At 41.1% G+C, this 21,943-nt stretch overlaps 1 protein-coding gene and 3 long non-coding RNA genes across 4 annotated transcripts; 2 read left to right on the top strand and 2 right to left on the bottom strand.

Moving 5' to 3' along the window:
* The first annotated feature begins 6,067 nt into the window (after nt 1–6,067).
* On the top strand, nt 6,068–8,111 carry LOC102081899 (uncharacterized). Its single transcript, XR_266629.4, has 3 exons — nt 6,068–6,661; nt 7,246–7,379; nt 7,671–8,111. It is a non-coding gene; the product is annotated as an uncharacterized LOC102081899 (long non-coding RNA).
* A 763-nt stretch (nt 8,112–8,874) lies between these two features.
* On the bottom strand, nt 8,875–11,414 carry LOC102075786 (uncharacterized). The gene is made up of 8 exons (XM_019367464.2): nt 11,277–11,414; nt 11,103–11,189; nt 10,843–10,941; nt 10,488–10,642; nt 10,238–10,366; nt 9,875–10,015; nt 9,483–9,600; nt 8,875–9,104 (listed from the first exon to the last, which is right to left on the bottom strand). The coding sequence occupies exons 3-8, from the start codon at nt 10,856–10,858 to the stop codon at nt 8,887–8,889; spliced, it is 777 nt and encodes a 258-aa protein (XP_019223009.1). The 5' UTR covers nt 10,859–10,941; nt 11,103–11,189; nt 11,277–11,414; the 3' UTR covers nt 8,875–8,886.
* A 530-nt stretch (nt 11,415–11,944) lies between these two features.
* Nucleotides 11,945–12,879, bottom strand: LOC109205030 (uncharacterized). Its single transcript, XR_002064496.2, has 3 exons — nt 12,714–12,879; nt 12,367–12,605; nt 11,945–12,049 (listed from the first exon to the last, which is right to left on the bottom strand). It is a non-coding gene; the product is annotated as an uncharacterized LOC109205030 (long non-coding RNA).
* Nucleotides 12,880–12,911: 32 nt separating this feature from the next.
* LOC109205028 (uncharacterized) lies at nt 12,912–16,062 on the top strand. Its single transcript, XR_002064495.2, has 3 exons — nt 12,912–13,333; nt 14,919–15,046; nt 15,175–16,062. It is a non-coding gene; the product is annotated as an uncharacterized LOC109205028 (long non-coding RNA).
* The last annotated feature ends 5,881 nt before the right edge of the window (nt 16,063–21,943 follow it).

Genomic DNA, 21,943 nt, shown 5'->3' with positions numbered 1-21,943 from the left:
TAAGGCGCATTACCGCCCCCTGGCTCACAGCTCAGTGGACATTTAGATGAGAAAATATATATTTGACACATTTAAGGAAAATACTAATAAAATAAAAATAAACAAAATAAATGTTCCCTTTAGAAATTTTTTTGCTCTATAAAATAGTTGTTTTCTTTTAGAAACACTCATCTTAGCAGTAGGCAGTAGGATATACATGAAAAGAGAAAAGAAATTAAGTTTGAGTGAAAATGTACATTTTTTGCACTCTCTGGTCAACTGACTCAGTGAATCAAATGACTCAAAAAACCCGATTCACTTTGGTGAGTGACTCATTAAAACTCGATTCAGTAAAAAGAATCAAATTTACCATCACTAGTAATGAGACTGTGGACTAGAATGGACGTAGACTGGGTGGAAAGAGAAGGACGTAATCTGTTAATGTTGCATAGATGGAAATAGGCAGAACAGGTGAGATTATTGATGTGAGATTTAAAGAATAGTGAACTGTCTAGTGTTTTCTGAGTTATCAATAGTGAGTGAGAAATAATTAGCCTTCAGTACGTTGGATTTAGTGCCAATCCACATAGCAGACTGGTCTGGGCCGGATCTGGTGTCAAGCCGGCACTGCTGGCTGGCTTCTGGCATGGTAAGTGGTATGTCATCCAGATATGGGCCAGGCCTGGCGTAGATGGCACTGTTTATGTGATGGCATGCCAAATCTGGCCCGATCGTGGTTTGGTTTATGTGGCCCAGGTTCATAGAAAACAGGTCTGGCCCGGATCCGGCATCAAGCTGGCACTTCTGACTGACTGGTGTCATGGCAGGGTGTATGTCAACCAGATGTGGGCCAGGTCTGGCAATGATGTCACTATTTATGTTCCTATTTTAGTTAGAAGACCCAAATGCCATGTTGCAATACTAAACTGCTATGGTAGCCAACGTTTCAAATGCAGGTTTGTGAGTGTACACTTTATCCAAACTCTAGTGAGGGTTTACTCATGTTTATCACTGGGTGGCTGTAGCTCAGGAGGTGGAGCAAGTCACCTACCGATCGGAAGGTTAGTGATTCGATCAATGACTGTAGAAAACATGGACGACGCGACAGCTCCCCAAAAATGAAGCCATAACGTCTCCATCGTCCCCTGGTGTCTGGCTGCAGTATAGGTCATAAACCCCCGCCTCCTCCATGTTAGCGGATGGGATTGGGGTCAGACTAAAATAAATGAATTCTCCTTAGATAATTTTTTTCCAAAGATTCTTTCTTTTATTATCAATAGTTCTCATCACAGTGATTTATGTCCAAGGGGTTTCCTTTCCCATAAGTTTGATTCTAATTACTATCACAGTGATTTTAAATTGGGGTGAAATGTCATCATGACAGCTTTGACTGGCAGCTACAGTCACGGAGAAACTTGCGTATCTCCATTCGGGAATAGCAGATAGAGCGTAGGCTCTGAGAGGAGGACCAGCGTTTACGTTACAAAACGACAACCGACTGTTTTAACCTGACAGCCTGAGGTGTTATTCAGTAAACTGGACTACCTGACAGAAAGACCTGAGGCCCCGAAACACTTTTTCGGTAAGTTAAACATGTTTGTAAGCTAATCCGTAACTAACGTCCTTAGCTAGGTCCTGAGACCTAGCTAACTAAGATGAGCACTCGGCTGTCGGGGAAACTTGTTTTGCAAAGTTCGTTTAGCTAACCCGTGCAGGTGAATGAATTTACCCTGACTAAAGAAATCAAGACAAACGCCCCGGGTTGCTCAGCCATTAATTACCGTTACTGTACTTTCATTACAAGTATTATAGTGTAAAAGCAACAGGCTTCTGCTCCTGTGCAGAGCTGATTATTAAATGTGCAAACAGCACCATTTTTTCAGCCTCTTGCCTCATCTGTAAAGACAGTAAAACCATTTTTTTAAGCTTGTACTTCAGTAACTCTTCATTAATCAGACTAAAATAAATTAATTCTCCTCAGAACTATGGATTAAACTGTAGAACTGAAACAATATAAGAGAAGAACTTCAGATCCAGGAAACCCAGCTTGGTCCCGATGGTGTCCCTCAATAGTTTCCCCCCAGGGTGAATGTAGCTGTTGATATAATATGGACTCTATTATTAAATGAAAAGAACAAATTACACTACACTACTGAAACCTTCTGCTGCTGTTTTTAAAGTTTCCATGTTACCAGACTGTAGAGTGCTCTGAAGATTTAAACAGTTATAGATCCATGACACTCTCAGTCTTATGTTAAAATCTCAAAGGACAGCATTACATTTTTGATATTAACAGTAACTCTGGGCCTCTGTGGAGTGTGCAGCTGATCTCATCGCTGTCTAAAAATGGATAACAAAAACTAAGGAGTGCTGAATCATTCAAAAATACAGACAGAGTAACAGGTGTGTAGCATCGCTAACTAGCTAGCAACAAGCCTCAAACACAGTGCATATGCTAACAGCTAATCTAGCAAACGAATTAACAGCAGAGTGATTTTAGATGTAGAACTATAAGATAATAAGCTGTGTGTCTTTTTTATAATAGTGACGTGGTTGTATTTATTGAACGAGTCGTCAGTCGCGGTAAACCCATCAGCAGATAAAGTGGAGCAGCCAGGCTATGTAAAAAGTGTAGGGGGGCATGTTTGCGGGCACATGCAGCGGGTGTGTGGGCGGGAGTGTGACACAGTCGCTCCACCTCAAGTCACTACTGTGCAGACTCTGGCTCCAAAAATGCAAGATGGCAGCCTCCAGAAGTGGAATATTTTGGCTTCATTTTTGTACAATGGGAGGAGGTGCTGTTGCGTCGTCCATGTTTTCTACAGTCACTGGATTCAATCCCTGGCTCCTCCAGTCTGCATGTCAAGAGTGTAAATGTGTATGAATGTAGTTAGGAAGCACTTAGTTTAGAGAGATTGGGTGAATGTGGCATGTTGTATAGAGAGAGTAGAAAAAAGGGCTATATAAGAATCAGTCCATTCACTGTCTGAAAAAAGTTTCGTCATGTTACTTTTGCACTATTATGTTCCAGCACATGCTGTTATTACATGGCTTGATTAAGGTACACATTAGGCTGACATCTGGGGCCAGAGCTGAAACTTTTCTGGGCCAGCACAGGGCCAGCAGTTTGTCTGCAACTGGCCCGTGGCTGCACACAACTTACACATGGCCCACATACCGCAGAGGTAATCCACACATGGGCCAGGACAGGGCCACCAGTGTGTCTGCAACTGGCCTTGTGCTGCCCCATGTGTGGGCCACCTCTGCCAAACCAGATCTGGGCCACCAAAGAGCCGTCATTCTTTGTGGTATGTGGGCCATGTGTAAGCACATTGTGTGGGCCATATACGGGCCATACCGGTTTTGCTATGTGGGAATGAGGAGGATTTCAGTTTTATTCTCATTACGCTCAAGGAAATTAGAGCTGAACCAGGATTTTAATTCAGATAAGCATTCTGTAAGAGAAGAAGGTGGGAGGGAGGAATCAGGCCTGAGATATAACTGGGTGTCATCGGCAAAACAGTGAAAATGAAGATCAAATTTACGGAAAATGCTACCAAGAGGGAGGATGAAAATTATGAAGACTGAACCTTGGGGTGATTTGAGTTGAATAAACTGGGAGCGATCAAGGAGATATGATTTGAACCAGGCTAGGTGTGTGTCAGAGATACCAAGAGAGGAAAGTCTGCTTAGAAGGATGGAATGAGAGATGGTGTAGAAGGCCGAGCTCAGATCAAGAAGGATGAGAATGTTGAGAAAGATCATTAGTGACTTTAAGTAAAGCAGTTTCTGTACTGTGACATGAGCAAAAACCAGATTGAAATCTCTCATAGATGTTATTATTAGCCAAGTGTGAATGAAGTTGAGCTGCAACTACTTTTTCAAGTATTTTAGAGATGAAAGGTAGATTAGAAATCGGACGGAGGTTGTTAAAGTTCTTAGGATCTAAGGAGGGTTTTTTCAGTACTGGAGTGACTGAAGCAATCTTGAGTAAGGATTGGTGAGTGAAGAGTGAATGATAGAAGAGATGAGTGGGAGTAAGGAAGAGAGGCAGGATTTCACAAGCCCTTTAGGCATAGGATCGAGATGACATGTGGCGGGCTTTGATTTACATTAGTGCTGTCAGCGTTAATCTTGTTAAAATGACATTAATGCCATGACTGCATTAACGCGGTCAATCTTAGGCTACGTTCACACTGCAGGTCTTAATGCTCAATTCCGATTTTTTGATCAAATCCGATTTTTTTGTCTGCTTGTTCACACTACACATAAAATGCGACAGCAAACGCGCTCTAGTGTGAACGCTCAAAGCGGCCCGCATGCGCAAAAGAAGACGTCACACACAACTCGCTCTGTTTAGACCCAGAGCAAACAATATTGTTTGACTGATTGCCCTTAATATAAAGACTTCGGACTTTATGTTTCCAAATTTTTGCTTTAAGTTATTTTGTTATTTACATAATAATGCAAATAACCTAATAATGATCCTTTTTGCTGTTTTAGAGGAGCGGTGCTTCAAAGGATAGTTGCAGATTTCTGTCAGAATCTGCAGAAAATACAGTAAAAATAAAATGTTCACATTTCTCCAACGTGGTCTTCCTAACAGTTTCACCGGATGGCAAGAAATCGTTCGCGATGTCCTATCGGGCGCTTCTCCGGTGCTGATAATTGGCGTCTGTCTTGTGTCAGTGACGTAAAAGACGGATTTAATGCGACATGACCGTTCAAACAGCAGTCGCTTTCTAAAACATCGGATATGTATCGGATTCAGGACCACATACGAAAGTGACCCAGATCGGATTTGAAAATATCGGATTTGTGCCGTTCACACTGTCATACCATGATCGGATATGGGTCGCATAGGGTCAAAAAAATCGGATTTGATGCGCTTTCACCTGCAGTGTGAACGTAGCCTAAGTTAGCAAGTTAATGCGGATCGCCCCGTGCGAGGGCTGCACGGTGTCAACGCGTCAGCGTGGTTAGCTTGTTAACGCGTTAACGAGATTTACATATGATCTCAGTAATATCAGATAAATCAGGAAGATGAAAGTTGGAAAAGGGCTCAAAATGGAGAAAAGGTTCTGGAGAGGGGTAGACACAGCATTTGAGTTGCTGTGAATGTTATTAATTTTTGTAGTGAAGAACAGCATCAAGGAGTTACAGGTTTCAGAAGAATAGAAGTGTGGTGTTAAAGTGTTGGGGGGCTGAAGAAGTTTGTTGAGAAGTGAAAACATAGTCCTGGAGTTACCCTCACAAGAAGTGATAATACCAGAGTAGAAGCTTTCTTTGGCCTGGTTGATGGAGTCTTTATATTGGAGTACATGATATTTATAGATTTCTGCGTCAACAGTTAAACCAGATTTCTTGTATCTACACTTTAGCTGCCAATCTTTGGCCTTCAATGCTCGGAGGTTAGAGGTAAACCAGGGAGCAGAGCAAGTGAAGGAAACAGAGTGAGTTTTTACAGGAGCCAGAGAATCAAGGACATTGAGTAAACAATTATTATAATATAACAACAGATCATCAGGGGTGGAATAGAGGTCCGGAACCTGTCCAATTTGGTACCTTCATTTATTGGCATTCAATGGTCAATGACGAAAAGAATGCAGCAGATGTCTTAATAGTCCTGATGCGGTTTCTGGACACACCAGGACTGGTAAGACATCTTCATTTGTTGAATCACTGAAATATTCCATGCAGGTTGCATTGTCACTGATTACACCTCTCTATGTTCTGTATTTTTGCATTATAATTAGAAGAAGATTTCAGACACCTGTTTGCTGAGGTCATTGCCAACAAATTCTTGGATGTGGAACTCCAAAGTGTTCAAAATTAAATAAATAAATAGGACATGATGAAATAAATAACTATGTGAATAAACAAGACACAGATATGTAATGCGAGAATGATATTGTGAAATAATGGAACACATTTTGGAAAAAAAAGCTCATTATTGTGAAATATATTGCATTTTGTTATATAAATTTACTTATTATTGTGAAATATTATTTCATGGTCATTATTTTTCACAATAACAGAGATTATTCCTTAGGCATTTTATTTATTTTCAGCCGTTTATAATCCAAAATGTCCTTTTTTCAAAGTCAGTCTTTATTTCAAAATCCCGTTTTTCCCAATGGCCTATTTATTTCATAATGCAACTTTTCAGCAGAATGACTTTGTCTGTCAATCAGTGTGAGTGGGCTGGACCTTTGCGCCTATTGGCTGATCGTTTACTGTCGACTAGTTTTCCTGGATACCTGCTCTGCGGACGGCTGCTACAGGTAGCAAAAACGTGCTAGGTCAAAAGTCACGGAGGATGGCGGACTGGTGTGAACAATTCTGCTCATTTTAGCAGATCAGATAGAGAGGGATCATTTACCTGTAGATACTGTTTTGAGTCGTTTAGATGATGTTTCTGAAATGCTTGGGATGATAATTGCTCTTCAAGATGTTAGCATCGATGACAACATTGTCGAAAGTTTAAGATCAATTCAGCACTGTGTTTGTTTGGAATACGCCGAGGAAGAACAGTCTTAAAATATTGGTCGTCCACGTCTTGAAATCCTGGTGCAGCACTCAGGACTTTAGTGCTGTCCGGGATAACCATCGGGGTAATTGCCGATATGTTTTCTGTGTGTCCGAGCACAATTAGGAGGAGAATGACGGAGGAAGGTCTAAGGTAAGTTTACGCTGTAATTTAACACCTGTGTGAGTCTGTACACAGCATTATTTAGATGTTGACCTTAATTATGACGTTTGACATTGAAATATTATCGCTTACTTTTTTATTGTGACTGTCTAAAATAAGTGGGGCAGCTACGGCTAAAGCTATTGGCGCCATCTCGGCGTTGAGACACGTTTAGCCGGCGCAGTGTTAGCTGTTAGTGTGTTAACTCGGAGACTGGGGGCAGTGGAACCTGTAGGAACCTTTTAGAGTAGAGAGTAGACCCACCAGCTTTCCACAGGCTACTTACTTATCACATCTTGGTAGACAGCAGGGTCATTAGTGCTTTAAATAGTACATAGTTGAATGTTTCATTGCTGTTTGCAGCTAATTGTTCTCTGATAACACATAACAAAGTTGATGTTAAATAGCGAGTTTATTGAAATGGTTTTGTCTATTACAACAGCGTTTTAAATATCATACTTTCTCTGGTGTCTTCAGTAAAGCTAAAACAAGAATACATTTACGTCCTTGGTTCTTTCAGGAAAATGTTTTGTTGAGATTTGCTGTTATACTAAAAAAAAAAAAAATATGTGCAGAAAATCTGATAGGTATTCTTCTATTGGAGATGAGGACTTGGATGCAAAAGTGCTGGACATTCAGCGTCATCACCCAAATGCCGGCTGCAGAATGATGATGGGACATCTACGATCCAGAGGCATACACATTCAAAGTAAGCTGATATTGTTTGAATATACAAACACCAGGAAAGCATGTGTCAGTGTGGCCATGATGTGATATTTTAATGTTTCCATCAAAAATGACTAGGCATGTTCTCATCACTGTTATGCAGTTCTGTTCCTGTTTGAATCAGTTTGTACATGATTCTCTCTCCTCAGTAAATCTGTACAGCACCTGGATACTTACCTGAAGCAATGAAGATCTGTCCCATAAGCATTACAGTGTTTACAATACAGTCTTTTTGTAGTTGGTATTACTAAGACATGATCTGTTTGTTAATCAGGATTTCGACTGATGGATTCAATGAGACGAGTCAATCCAGAAGGGGTCGTGATGCGATGGTTGTCTATTCAGACTGCAAGGCGTCATCAGTACAGTGTACCAGCACCAAATCACCTTTGGTATATCGATGGAAATCATAAACTAATTCGGTCAGTACTTGCATCACCTTTTCCCTATTCCATTGAAGTAACAGGATGCATGTATAAAATTGTAAAATGGAGCCTTGAGTTTGTAAATGTCATCTTAAATGCTGTCATATAAGGCCATTTACAGGATTAGCTATGGTCATGTCTGAGGCTTTACATTATGCATGTGATTCCTTGCACTACAGATCTTTCTGTAAAGTGTTTAAGTTTCCCTTCTATTATTTCTTTTACATTCCTGTTATAACATGTTGTCATTTTATATGGAACTAAAATATTGGTCTTGCTTTTTCCTTTAAAGGTAGTATTCTTCTGTAAAAATGTAACTGGGGACATGACAATGTTTTTATTTATTTTTAATTCCACCATTCCTGAGACTCAGCTCCCACGTGCACTGAGTGAACGAGAGCTTGCTGTGCTACCAAACAACAACGTTTCACTCAGTCAAGCTTTGGATACCTACTGTGAAACTGTTCAGTCACTCAAACTTATGTTTGATAACACACCTTAACTCTTCAAAGTAAGCAGGTGCAATATGTTCACACCCCTTTTTTAAGTTCTACATCTATGGCTTTGTAGCTAATACTGACTCAAAACAGCATAACCAATTTCATTTTGAACAAAACAGTGAGTGGCTATAAAACAGGATTTGTTTTAGACAGCTGTCACTTTAATAATAATACAAATAAGTGACAATAAAATAAAAGTGATTTGATTTGATATTCATTTCTTGGATGTACAGTACATGTCAACTCTGAGCAGATTTAATACAATGCACACGGTACAGTAGTATAACATCTTAATGCAAATAATTTTTCCAGTAGCGAGAATAAACTAAACATACTGTGTAATTTATAATGTACAGTGAACAGTTGATTTTGTTTTCTGAACTCTTTGTAATATAAACTGACAAAAAGCCATAAATGCTCACCTGCACTGTGAATTTTTCACTGTCAAGTGTATTAAAGGAACTAGAACTCACTAGATTGTCAGTTTCTTTGAACACTGAGTACAGTAATGTGATGCAAGAAAGAAAAAATGGTGTAATCTTACCATGTGGTTATGGAATCAATCCTAAACGAGACCAAAACCTGAGTCAGTAGATTTGAGAGACACCTCAATGTCCATCAGAAATGACTCATAGGTACAGTAGTGTGCAGGAAGACGTAGAACTTCAAAACAGGTGGAAGACTTTGGAAGAGTGCTGTTGACCACTTCCACAGTCATTTCTCTTGGCAAGACTTCCCATCCTGTCCAAAACTTGATGAGGGCTTTTCGTTGTGCACACGACGCTGCAATGGAACATTGTTTTGAGCTATAATGACATCCTATATCCATTATTTTGAATCTTTTATGGAGAAATACCATAAAAGATGAACAATTACATAAAGAGCACAAGACATTTTTGCCCCACTCAAATTGCTGTTGTAGCTGTCATAGATATTTTTATGGTAACAAAGCTAAAAGTAGTTACATACAATTATAATGCAACTGACAATGCCACCACTCTGTTTTTTATGTATTGCATGGAGGCAGTATGGCGCAAATAAGAAAACAAAATTATACTATAGTGTACTTTGTCAATGACCCGAGATCAGTGGACTGTATATAATTTACCAAAGTATAATCAGAGAAAACCAATAGCAAAATACCTATCGCAGCAGACTTACCATTTTCAATGAAGGACCGAAGGTAGCCTGCCACTCTGCATTTATCCTCAAGACAGCATTCCTCTTCCTTCTCATCTTCATCTTCTGTGGCAGGCCACACTATCCTTTCTAGAATAGACTGTATAAAATAGTTCACCTTGGTTAATTTTTTCTCTTAAATGCTACAAGATAAAATAAGCTTAATTTGTCATTTTATATCTTTACTCATCTTGTAGTCTTAAGAGCGTCAGCAACATTAGGTGTATTTTTATTAAATGTAACCCAGCTGTTCGACTAGCCCAAGCATACAAAATAGTATATTGATGTTTTGTGTCAACAATTAATGTGCATCCTTCATAAATTAACCAAATACCTTTACTATTCAGATGTTAAAAGATGTGACCTGACTTTACCTCACAACAGAGAGCAGTCTCTGATTCCCTTGGTAAGAAAAGAGGAATGATGTCTGATCTTTCTGTCAGAAGCGGCCATACCATGGTCTCCTTAAGCCCTTTCCTCAGCTGCTTGACTTGACGGCTTGTTCGTGTTATGACCTACAACAGTGAGACCAAACCAAAACTGAAGTGTGAGTCCATAAAGTAAAACACACTTTAAATGTTAAATACTTAAAGAACATCCACTGTACTGGTAAAAGCATTTCAAATGGCCTCCAAAGAGATTATGTATATGAAAAATGTACTTATTCACATCCGAAGGTTTGATGTGCTTTTCTATTTAAAATGTAAATTTATTGGGGAGAGTAAGTCAGTACTCACAGCGTGGAATAGCAGACGTTCATACAGCCACTTTCTATTGGTTTGTGTGACACCTGGCAGGTCCCAAGCCAGGGTTAGCTCGAGAACATTTCTTCGTTCCAGTTCTGTTAATTCAGCAGTGCCATCAAGCTAGGACAGAGAAAAAAAAATAGTAGTCAGTAGTAGGTACTGATGGCTATTCAATCATGTCTCTAAATTTAATATTTAGTGAAATAGTAATTCTTTAAAATTATGGTACAAAAATGCAAACCAGCTGAATAGTGCTGCGGATATCAATATCAGGGCAATCCTCAATCTGAACTGTAGCTGTTTCAGGTGAGCCACCAAAAAGGACATGGATGATTGCAGGACTTATACCAGACACACATGGTCCACCATGAATGAATGAATGTCCCATTATTCTTCCTAAGATCAAACATAATAAATTCACTCAGCCTAACATTGCATGGGGGTAAAAACACAGTTTTGTAACTGTATTCAATCTATTTTTCATCTTTATGGTTACAGTTAGGATAATGTAACACAAGTAATGCTGTTTCCTTTAGTCCTGCACATATATTATTTTAAATTACTCCTCCTCTTATTTCTGTACATAACTTTCTTACCTGCCACCAAAAACATGTCACTCTCAAGCAAGGTCTGAGAAGTGGGTGGAGTCAAGTGTTCTGGCTCACCGTCAAACAGTCTTGTAAGATCTGTGTTCCCTGAAAAGAGTACAGCTAGATTATGTTGCGTATGAGAAATCCAGGCAGTAATTTTAACACAATTAACTCATTTACATAACAAACACATTTTCTTTACATGATGAAATATTCTCTTATTTAATCCACTATACATGTTCCCAGTCTAAATATAACATACATACCAAAATTCAAATGCAAACCAGACTGTACTAGAGAAACTGCCTTTGAGAAGAAGAATCTCTTCACCCCTTCTCCAACAGCAACATCCCCTAAAAGGAAGAAGAAAAAAAAACTTGTGAAGTTTCGGATTAGTCAGTCACTGGATTTCTAATGTTTTCCCAATACAGAAACAATACCTTCCAGTTTGCAGCTGACAGGGCCGCCCACTCTACCTTTGGGGCTTTGTAGAGGGAGATAAGTGATCTCTGTTGATCCACAATACTTTTCCGCAAGTCCATTTGCAGGACTACTGCCTTTCTGGTCTCATACTTTGAAAGTAACTCGGACTTGTAGAGCCAGGCTGCTCTGGTTGCATCTTGTTCACATTTCCACTCTGAAAGGTACACATTTGTATGGATCAATCAAAAGGAATAAAATATATGTAATTTTTGCCATTTTTCTGGTATGTTCCTAACTAATTCCTGTCACTACCTGGTTTTTCCCCTAGAAGTGACTTTTCCTCATCTTGATGAGATGCATCTTCCTGCACTACCATATCACCTGACGATTGCTCTGCTCTTGCTGAGGTTATGGTGGATTCCAAGATGATACCATCTGGTTCCTCTACCCCGCAGGACAGATTCCAGGCATCACTGTTGCTACAGGATGGGACCTCTGACCTTGCTGTTGTACTACGAGTCTGCCTAGCCTGACTTTCAGTAACAGACTGAGGTTCAGCACCACTCAATGAACTGTGAGAGGGATAGGCAGAGATTTCAGCATCCATCACCAATATATATAAAGTGGACTTGCTTAGTTTCCACACTGTATACTAAAATATATAGAAAATCAAAGATGTTCCTTGCCTTGTGCATTTAGTGATGTGGTTTTTCATTTTATTTAAAGGAATGTTAATGTCACAATTCAGGCATTTTGTGGGGGGTCCTTGTTGCTGGAGGGTTGTCAGGCTCTACAGAGAATATGGAGATAAAAATATATATATATACATTTGGTGCATACTATGATAAAAAATATTTTGACAGTTCTGCAATCGCATTTGCCAACGTGAGAAGCAGAAACAAATTGTAAACACAAATGACCTCTCCTTCTAAACCTTTTCTAACAATTGCTTACATATACATTCAGAACCATTATTACTCATATGCAGTCATGTTTCTAACCAGCTGACAGCTAAAGTGATTTGACACATAGTTGAGCTTAGCTAGCCATTTAAACTAGTTTATTAATACATGCAAATAAAATATTCTGACCCTAGTCATTACTCACGTCTTCCAAATCAATACTTTTCTGCAGTGGCCTTATATAGATCAAAGCTTGTCCAATTCCACTCAATGGACTGCGGAGATATCGCACTGTATATCCAGTGTCTGGGCTTGGGATTGTGCACAGGTTACGGCTTCGTGTTGTACCCGAGATTCTCAGCAGTTCAAACCCTCCTGTGTCTTTTAGCTGAGGGAAGGTATCCTCAATCTTTGCCTTGACCACTTCTGGGTCATCATCCCTTCCTGTAAAACACATTACTTACTGTACATTACTACAAAAATGGTACATATAAGAGTAAAAAAGTAGTTAAACTAAATCTTGAAATATTAACAAATGACATGTAGCATCACCTTGGAATGAAATCCGTTTCTCTCCAAGTCCAGCTGCTGCTAGGTCAAATTTGACTGCTTTAGCTGGCACTGTGTCTGACATATGGTCATGTAATCAGAAGAAGGTGTGTGTGTAAATGGAGCAGCATGCTTTCTTGGAAGAATGCGGGGTCAGAGATGCAAGTGGCGCTGAGGAAGGCCTCGCTCTGTAAGTGTCACGGCTGGCGGGGTGAGCCGTGTGGTGTAGGAGGAAAGGGACCCAAAATGCAGGCAGTTGACTGGTGATGAGAGTGAAGTTTATTTACAGAAGTGGAGCGACAGAACAGGCAGTGAGGAATGACAAGCGACTGAAAAAACCTAGACTGGGAAAACTAAATGACAAACCTAAACATGAGACGGCGAACGGAGAATGCAGAGAGACGTGGAATACACCGAGAAACACAGACGATCCGACGACGAACAGGAGCCAACACACACTATAAATACACACTAGGTAATGAGGAGATGACAAGCAGGGGTGGACACAGCTGACACTAATGGACATGATGAGAAGCAGACCTACAAAGTAAAACCGGAAACACACAGACTGTTTTACAACAAAACACGCAGGGACCTGAACGGGGCACAAAGGGGAGACACAGGTAGGGATGATAAACACGACAACAAACCCAAAGAATTAATACAGAATCAGAATAAACACCAAACACAAGATGAAACCAAAAAGGAACACAAAACGCTGGGTCAGCGACCCAGGACCATGACAGTAAGGGGCAAACAGTCTTGTGACTTCAGTTTTAAAAAGGGAAAAACAATATTAAAGAAAAAATTCTAAAAGCTTAGATTAATTGCTACTTAATTTGCAAGTATTATACCCGCTTACAAAATCACTACATTGAACTAGAATTGCTTTCTTTTCGTTCACATAGATTACTTGACTTCCGTATTAGCAGAGAAGATAAGACACTTTAAAACGTCATGATTTAACTATTACCTACAACAATGTAAATAGTGATACAGACATTAACCCAGAAGACGATTATCTTCTCTTACCTAATTTATTGAGTTCTTTGCTATGATAAAAACAGTATAAAAAATCTGTGACTGAACTGATTAAAAAGCTCATTTTTGGCAGACAGACTAACCAAGCAGTAATAACATATCGTTACTTACCCTGAACAGCGTTTTGTAGAGTGGAGCTAGCTGTGATAGCGTTAGCATTTGCTAACATTAACACTGTGCTGTTTTGATGAGAACTTGGACCAGGGACCGCTTCATCTCCAGTACGCTGCTGCAACACTCTCTCAGACTGAGGTGAAGACGTACAATCTAAGCGGTTAGCAACTTCTCTGAGTAACTCAGAAATGGACTTGTCTCCTGCAGCCATGCCCTTCACAAGCACCTGTAACATTATCGTATGGGCTCAAAATGTGGTCATAAATATTTATTCGCGCCCAGTGTTTTACACTTGTCGGTGCCTTAACTTTATTTTGAGCTGCACACTGCCGCCGTCTGCGTAGGAGACGCACTGCACCATTAGACCTAAATTGACACTTCATGTTCTATTACTTATGTCTGAGCAAAGGAGCAACCAATCACACAACTGGCTCCGCCCTGTCTTTCTTGATTGACAGACAAAGTCATTCTGTTGAAAAGTCGCATTATGAAATAAATAGGCCATCGGGAAAAACGGGATTTTGAAATAAAGACTGACTTTGAAAAAAGGACATTTTGGATTAAAAACGGCTGGAAATAAATAAAATGCCTCAGGAATAGTCTCTGTTATTGTGAAAAATAATGACCATGAAATAATATTTCACAATAATAAGTAAATTTATATAGCAGAATGCAATATATTTCACAATAATGAGCTTTTTTTTCAAAATGTGTTCCATTATTTCACAATATCATTCTCACATTACATATCTGTGTCTTATTTATTCACATAGTTATTTATTTCATCATGTCCTATTTATTTATTTAATTTTGAACACTTTGGAGTTCCATACTTGGAGAGGTGGGTCATCAATCTCAAAGCATAGGTTGTAAAGGAAAGTCATGGACTTCTACCCACCTCAGAGCTCTTGGAGTTGATGTGCAATGCTGAATCAGCTACTGAAGTTCAGAATGGCATGACTGTGACTGTTTTTATTTGCTATTGTTTGTTATATAGGTAATACTGTTATTTGAATGTATTTTTGGAATAATTCTTTGTTTGTTCGTCTGTAGGCTAGGACAGTGACATGTCTGCTATATTGCTGCTGCTACATCTGCTACCACCATCTCCACAAGGGCGAAAGAGACCAGGAAAGATGTCTGCCTTTCAAGCTGTCAATAACCTCATCAAATTCCTAAAGGTATGCTGTTTAAAATATATGTTCCATCACCTCCATTTTTATGTAGTGATCTAAAGATCACGGTGATGTGATCTAATCTACTGTCAGAGAATAGTCACTAAATACTGCTGTTTAATGTGTTGTTGTAGGCTGGAACCAGTGTACAGCAGCATCTAGACAACATCACCCGAAGCAGTCAGCCCTACCTTCTTGGTCAGGGACCCACAAGAAGCAGCATTCATGCCTTTTTCATTGTGATTGAGAAGCATGCACTTCCATGTAAAGTGACAGGTTCAGTAGGAGCCCTTGATGAACTCTTTAAGGCCCATTATGTCTTTGGTATATCATACTTTGGTATATCATACAGTTCATCCCTTTACAGTTCATATGATGGTGGGAATAGGTCCAGTCAGCTCACATGCAAGGCACTCTAGAGAATTAAATCTATCAACATTAACTGGCAGGACCTTCAAGTGCTGGCGAAAAATGATTGCGAGACCATCCCCACGACCAGAGTAGCAAGGTTTCGAAAAGTAAACAAACCCCGGAGGAGTGGATTTATTCAGTTGAGAAAAGTCATGTACTGGAAATTTCTTTATTTTTATGTATTGATCACATATTTTAATTACATCACTTTAGTATAGCAAAATCACTCCTGACACCTCTTTGTATACATATATGTGGAATGTTCTCACAGGTGGGCCTCAAGTTTTATTACACCTCACAGATGGTGGTGTAATAAAACCTGTACCTATGAAGCGCCTTGAGGCGACTTTTGTTGTGATTTGGCGCTATATAAATAAAATTGAATTGAACTGAATGGTGCATTGTAGACTTGAAAATCTCCAGAACATCCTTTTCTTAGGGAGGTGACGGGTGGTCGGAACTTTTCTTAGAGTGGGAGAGGGGCAAGGATGAGCTGGATTGAAGGTATAGAGATATATGATGTGCTGTGGAATGTTCTTTGTTTGAGAGTGTTCCTGGAAGGTATAAAATGGTTCAGGGTGGTGTCCTTCCTCAGAAAATTGTTTGGTGTTTGCTCTGAACATTTTCTCCACTGCAGTGTTTTCTTTTTTTTAATAAACCTCACTTCAAAGATACGCTCACCTGGTTGTTGCAGTTTATTCAAGATTTTCCATAACAATTTGGCGTTGTTGACAGGATTCCTCGGGTTAGTTTCGCTGAATCATGGGCAAGCAGTGACTGGCCATCCTGGGGTAAAATTGCTTCAGTCCCACCATTGTTTTGTTTTCAAAAAGGGGGAACCGTGATACGTGATTCGGCAGCTCACATATGAGGGAATTCTGATGAACCCAGAGGGGATTGCAAAGAATCTGCAACGGTGAGCTTTTTTTTGATTTTGAGGAGGGTTTTCAACCGGACTAACGGGAAAAGCCTCACTTCCTTACTGCTGCAATAATTGGATGCAGGTTCCTAGAAACTCAAGGAGTTTTGCTATTCTAGTGGGTATTCTTGTTGCAGTGGTAAGTGCAGAATCTTAGAAGCTGAATTAGTTGGACGTTCTAGTGTATGGTCTTTTAGCACTTTTGCACCAGTGAAAAAAGGCAGAAAGGCCGGACAGCGCACACGCTTGTTCGTACAGTGGGAGCTGGGCCCAGCAAAGCGGCTAGTGGAGTCGCAGGGGGCATCCCTGGAGGTGGTCCAGGTGAAAACCCAATTTCTGGACCGGCAGCTCCAGGGCTCAGTTTAACCTCCTCACCAGCAAGCCAGATTGCAGTCATCCAGCCCTGTAAGACCACCACCTCAACCAAGACTCCCACCCCCACTACTGCCTCTGCCTTCATTTTGGCCCTGAAGAAAAGGGAGCCACGAACCGGAGCGAAAGGTTTTTGGGTCCAAACCAGCGGGCCTGAAATGTGGGACGGCCGAATTCGCCCAGCCTGGGTATCCAATCCTAAAACCCTTCTCAGAGGAAGAGTATGAGGCTCCCGACACCGGTGAAAATATGCTCACAGAGGAGGGGAAGGATGAGAGTGACCAATGGAACAGGATGGAAGAGAAAGTTGAAACCCCCAGAGGTGTTAGATATTTTCTGAGAACCAGGGAGAAGAAAGACCGAACCATCCCACAAATGCTGATGGTTGAAGTGTCGGGGCCAGCTGGACCTATTTTGGTACACAGACCATGGACAGCTTCAGATGTGAAAGAGGCCACCTCTCTCTTGCCAGACCCAACTGTTTCCGGTGCAAAGTTTGGAGAGCAGTTGCTCATTTTCTGCCAGGAGTACAGACCTACGGGCGCGGAAGTTCCCAGGGCAGTTGCGACAAAGATGAAGCCCGCGGACCTCCAGAAGATTTCTCAAAGTCTGCCAGCGCCTGATCTCCGTATTACACACCTGGTGTGGACAGATGATGCAAACCGGGATTATCGGGATGCCATAGTTAATTTGAACGTGGCTTTGCGACAAGCTTTTCCTGACAAAGTGGACATGGTGAAAATAAACACCTGCAAACAATATAAAGATGAGTCAGTGGACGACTTTATTCATTGCCTTATGACCACATTTGAAGCTAATAGCGGTATGGTTAAACCCCCAAACATGGAAGGAGCGGAAGCTGATCTTTATGAGAGCCACCTCTGTGGACACATTTTCAAAGGACTGAGACCGGATGTAGCGGCCGAGGCAAAGCGATCATATGTCGGGGGTGAGGACGAACCGAGGCTGGTTGAACTACGCCGTCATGGCCGTCATGCCCAGAAGCGTTTGGACGTGAAGAAAACAGCAAAGGAAGAGGAAAGTACTGATCTGCACAATGCAGCACTGACATTGTTCAGTGCTGTAGCAAGTGGAGATGCAGGCCAGCAGAGGAATGGAGAAAGGAGGAGCCGAAAAGGGGGAAGTAAAGATAGCCGCAGGAAATTGTGGAGAGATGACCGCGACCGTGACCGCTGCCACATTTGTGGGGGAATTGGACATTGGAAGAAAGATTGTCCTGATCGGAGGTTCCAAAGGCCCGAGGGAGAGGAGAGCCGACACCGGTACAGGGCAGATTGAGGGTGGGGGGACAGGACTCCTGACGAGGTTACGGGTTGTGGTTTGCCCACGACGCCATTAACACAGGGAGGTAATACACATACACACACACACATGCTAATGCAATGAAGAATGCTTTGCTCACATGCACATTAACACACCAAGCTATTGCCCATTTAGAGAAAGTTTGCCCGTCACCTGAAGGAACTTATGTGCATTTTAGTAACAAGTTTTATAAATCCTTTCCCACCTATAAAATGTTAGTTTGTGGCCAAGAAGTTGAGTTTTTAGTAGACTCGGGGGCAACGCACTTTGTTTTGAAATCTGATTCCCTCACACGCAAACCAGCGTTGGGAGGGAAATTCACACATTCCATATCTGCATCAGGGACCATTCAGAGGGAGAATTTCACCATACCCCTGTCCTGTATTGATGAGCAGGGGTCAAAATTTAAACATGGATTTTTATGGTCTGATTTGTGTCCAGTTAACCTGCTGGACAGAGATCTCATGTGTAAATTGAATATAAATTTGATCTCCAATCCAGAAGGTATCACAATACTGCAAGCGGATTGTGACCACACAATGGTGAAATACAGCCCCGCCATCCCAGCATTTGCCTATGAGTGGAAGCTTGGAGGTGGGCCGGTGGCTGAGCACTTTGTGCAAGCGGCAAAGCTTTGCATGTCTCCAGAGCATTGTTTTATGGCTGCTGCAGACCTGCATTGCACGTCGCATTTCTCCACACAAGGGCCTGATGACGGATATGAGGGAACGTGGTACCGGGTGAAGAATGATAAGTTAAATGTCAAATGTTTGTTTTGGAGCTCCACATTTGCTGCGCTTGCGATTACGCTTTCTGAAGAGCAACAGAAAGTGTTTGTTATGGATGCATCCGCCCCACACATTTCCCTGGCAAAAGCTCATGATCGCCAGTGGGAAGATGTGGGATTGTTTGTGCACCGGTGCAATAGCGCTCGCGATTCGCAGGCCACAGAGGAACCCACAGTGCTATATTTCCCAAAATTGGAGGCTTACAAGAAAACTATGCTGTGCACAGTCCACTGTGTCCGCTCAGTTGAGCTGATAGACACAACTGTTTCACAGTGTTTTGTTCAAGCAGCATCTTCTGCAGACCTCACACACCCACTGCTCACAGAGGTGCCTGATGGCCTGTGGGCCTCATCTAAATATGATGTAGGATTGATTAAAGACTGTGAGCCTGTGGTAATAACTCCAAGGTCCTCTTTTCGGCCGTGTCAAAAACAATACCCTCTGAAACAGGAAGCTTTGGAGGGGATCACTCCTGTTTTTGAAGCTTTGTTAAAAGCAGGAGTGATTGTTCCGTGCCCCACTTCTCCAGTTCGCACTCCACTGTTCCCTGTGAAAAAAATCAGGGGGCCGAATGAACCTGTTGAGTGGCGTTTTGTGCAAGATTTACAGGCTGTAAATAAAGCTGTGGTCCCCAGAGCCCATGTAGTTCCAAATCCTCATACCATTCTGTCTCAGATCCCTTCAGATGCTATGTGTTTCACTGTTGTTGATTTGTCTAATGGATTCTTTTCTGCTCCAGCTGATCCAGATAGTCAATTCTGGTTTGCTTTCGAGTTCCGGGGAAAGCCTTACACTTTCACCCGTCTGTGTCAAGGTTATTGTGAGTCCCCTACAATTTATAATGCTGCGCTTAGGGATTCTTTGTCAGATTTGGTTCTTTCCCAGGGCACGGTGTTGTTGCAGTACGTGGATGATTTGCTGTTGTGTGCACCCACACAAGAACAGTGCAAAGTAGATTCTCTCTTCTTGTTGAAACATCTGTGTCACAAGGGTCACAAAGCCAGCAAATCTAAGTTACAGCTCTGCAGGGAGCAGGTCACATTTTTAGGACGTGATTTCTCACAACTCACGTCAGATCTCTTCCAAAAGGGTGGAGGCGGTCACAAACATTCCAAAGCTATTATACTCCATGGTATAATTCTCAAACGCGTAGCCTAAAGCAGATAACTCGTAAGCTGGAGAGGAAATGGTGTGTCACAAATTTAGAGGATCATCATTTAGCCTGGTTTGTTGCTTTATAAGAAAGCCCTCCGCAAAGCCAGAACATCTTACTATTCGTCACTGATTGAAGAAAATAAGAACAACCCTAGGTTTCTCTTCAGCACTGTAGCCAGGCTGACAAAAAGTCAGAGCTCTGTTGAGCCAACCATCCCTTTAACGTTAACTAGTAATGACTTCATGAACTTCTTCACAAATAAAGTTTTTATCATTAGAGAACAAATTACCAATAATCATCCCACAGATGTAATATTATCTACAGCTACTTTTAGTACCATTGATATTCAGTTAGACTCTTTTTCTCCAATTGATCTTTCTGAGTTAACTTCAATAATTACTTCCTCCAAACCATCAACGTGTCTTTTAGACCCCATTTGTATCATATCTATCTAATTGACTCCAATTTGTACATGTAAATGAAGAGTCCTCTTCACACCCTAAGGTCAATTATGGCGTTCCACAGGGTTCAGTGCTAGGACCAATTCTGTTTACATTATACATACTTCCCCTAGGCAGTATCATTAGAAGACATAGTATACATTTGCACTGCTATGCAGATGACACCCAGCTCTATCTATCCATGAAGCCAGAAAACACACACCATTTAGTTAAACTGCAGGAATGTCTTAAAGACATAAAGAGTTGGATGGCCACTAACTTTCTGCTTCTTAATTCAGATAAAACTGAGGTTATTTTACTCAGCCCTGAAAATCTTAGAAATGTGGTATCTAACCAGATTCTTACTCTGGATGGCATTACCTTGGCCTCCAGTAACACTGTGAGGAACCTTGGAGTTATTTTTGACCAAGACATGTCCTTCAACGCACATATTAAACAAATATGTAAGACTGCTTTCTTCCATTTGCGCAACATCTCTAAAATTAGAAATATCCTTTCTCAGAGTGACGCTGAAAAACTAGTTCACGTATTTATTACTTCCAGGCTGGACTACTGCAATTCATTATTATCAGGATGTCCTAAAAACTCCCTGAAAAGCCTTCAGTTAATCCAAAATGCTGCAGCAAGAGTACTGACAGGGACTAGAAAGAGAGAGCATATTTCTCATGTTTTGGCTTCCCTTCACTGGCTTCCTGTTAAATCCAGAATTGAATTCAAAATCCTGCTCCTCACATACAAGGTCTTAAATAATCAGGCCCCATCTTATCTTAATGACCTTGTAGTACCATATCACCCTATAAGAGCACTTCACTCTCGCACTGCAGGCTTACGTGTTGTTCCTAGAGTATTTAAAAGTAGACTGGGAGGGAGAGCCTTCAGTTTTCAGGCCCCTCTTCTGTGGAACCAGCTTCCAGTTTGGATTCGGGAGACACACACTATCTCTACTTTTAAGATTAGGCTTAAAACTTTCCTTTTTGCTAAAGCATATAGTTAGGGCTGGACCAGGTGACCCTGACTCCTCCCTTAGTTATGCTGCAATAGGTGTCGGCTGCCGGGGGATTCCCATGATGCATTGAGTTTTTCCTTTCCAGTCACCTTTCTCACTCACTATGTGTTAATAGACCTCCCTGCATCGAATCATATCTGTTATTAATCTCTTTCTCTCTTCCACAGCATGTCTTTATCCTGTTTTCCTTCTCTCACCCCAACCGGTCGCAGCAGATGGCCCCGCCCCTCCCTGAGCCTGGTTCTTCTGGAGGTTTCTTCCTGTTAAAAGGGAGTTTTTCCTTCCCACTGTCGCCAAAGTGCTTGCTCATAGGGGGTCATATGATTGTTGGGTTTTTCTCTGTATCTATTATTATAGGATATACTGTACAATATAAAGCGCCTTGAGGCAACTTTTGTTGTGATTTGGCGCTATATAAATAAAACTGAATTGAATTGAATTGAATTGAATTGAATTGAAAGCCTCGC

The sequence above is a fragment of the Oreochromis niloticus genome, linkage group LG14 (genome assembly GCF_001858045.2).
Source record: "Oreochromis niloticus isolate F11D_XX linkage group LG14, O_niloticus_UMD_NMBU, whole genome shotgun sequence".
Classification (NCBI taxonomy): Eukaryota; Metazoa; Chordata; class Actinopteri; order Cichliformes; family Cichlidae; genus Oreochromis; species Oreochromis niloticus.
This window is presented reverse-complemented; position numbering and strand designations above follow the sequence as displayed.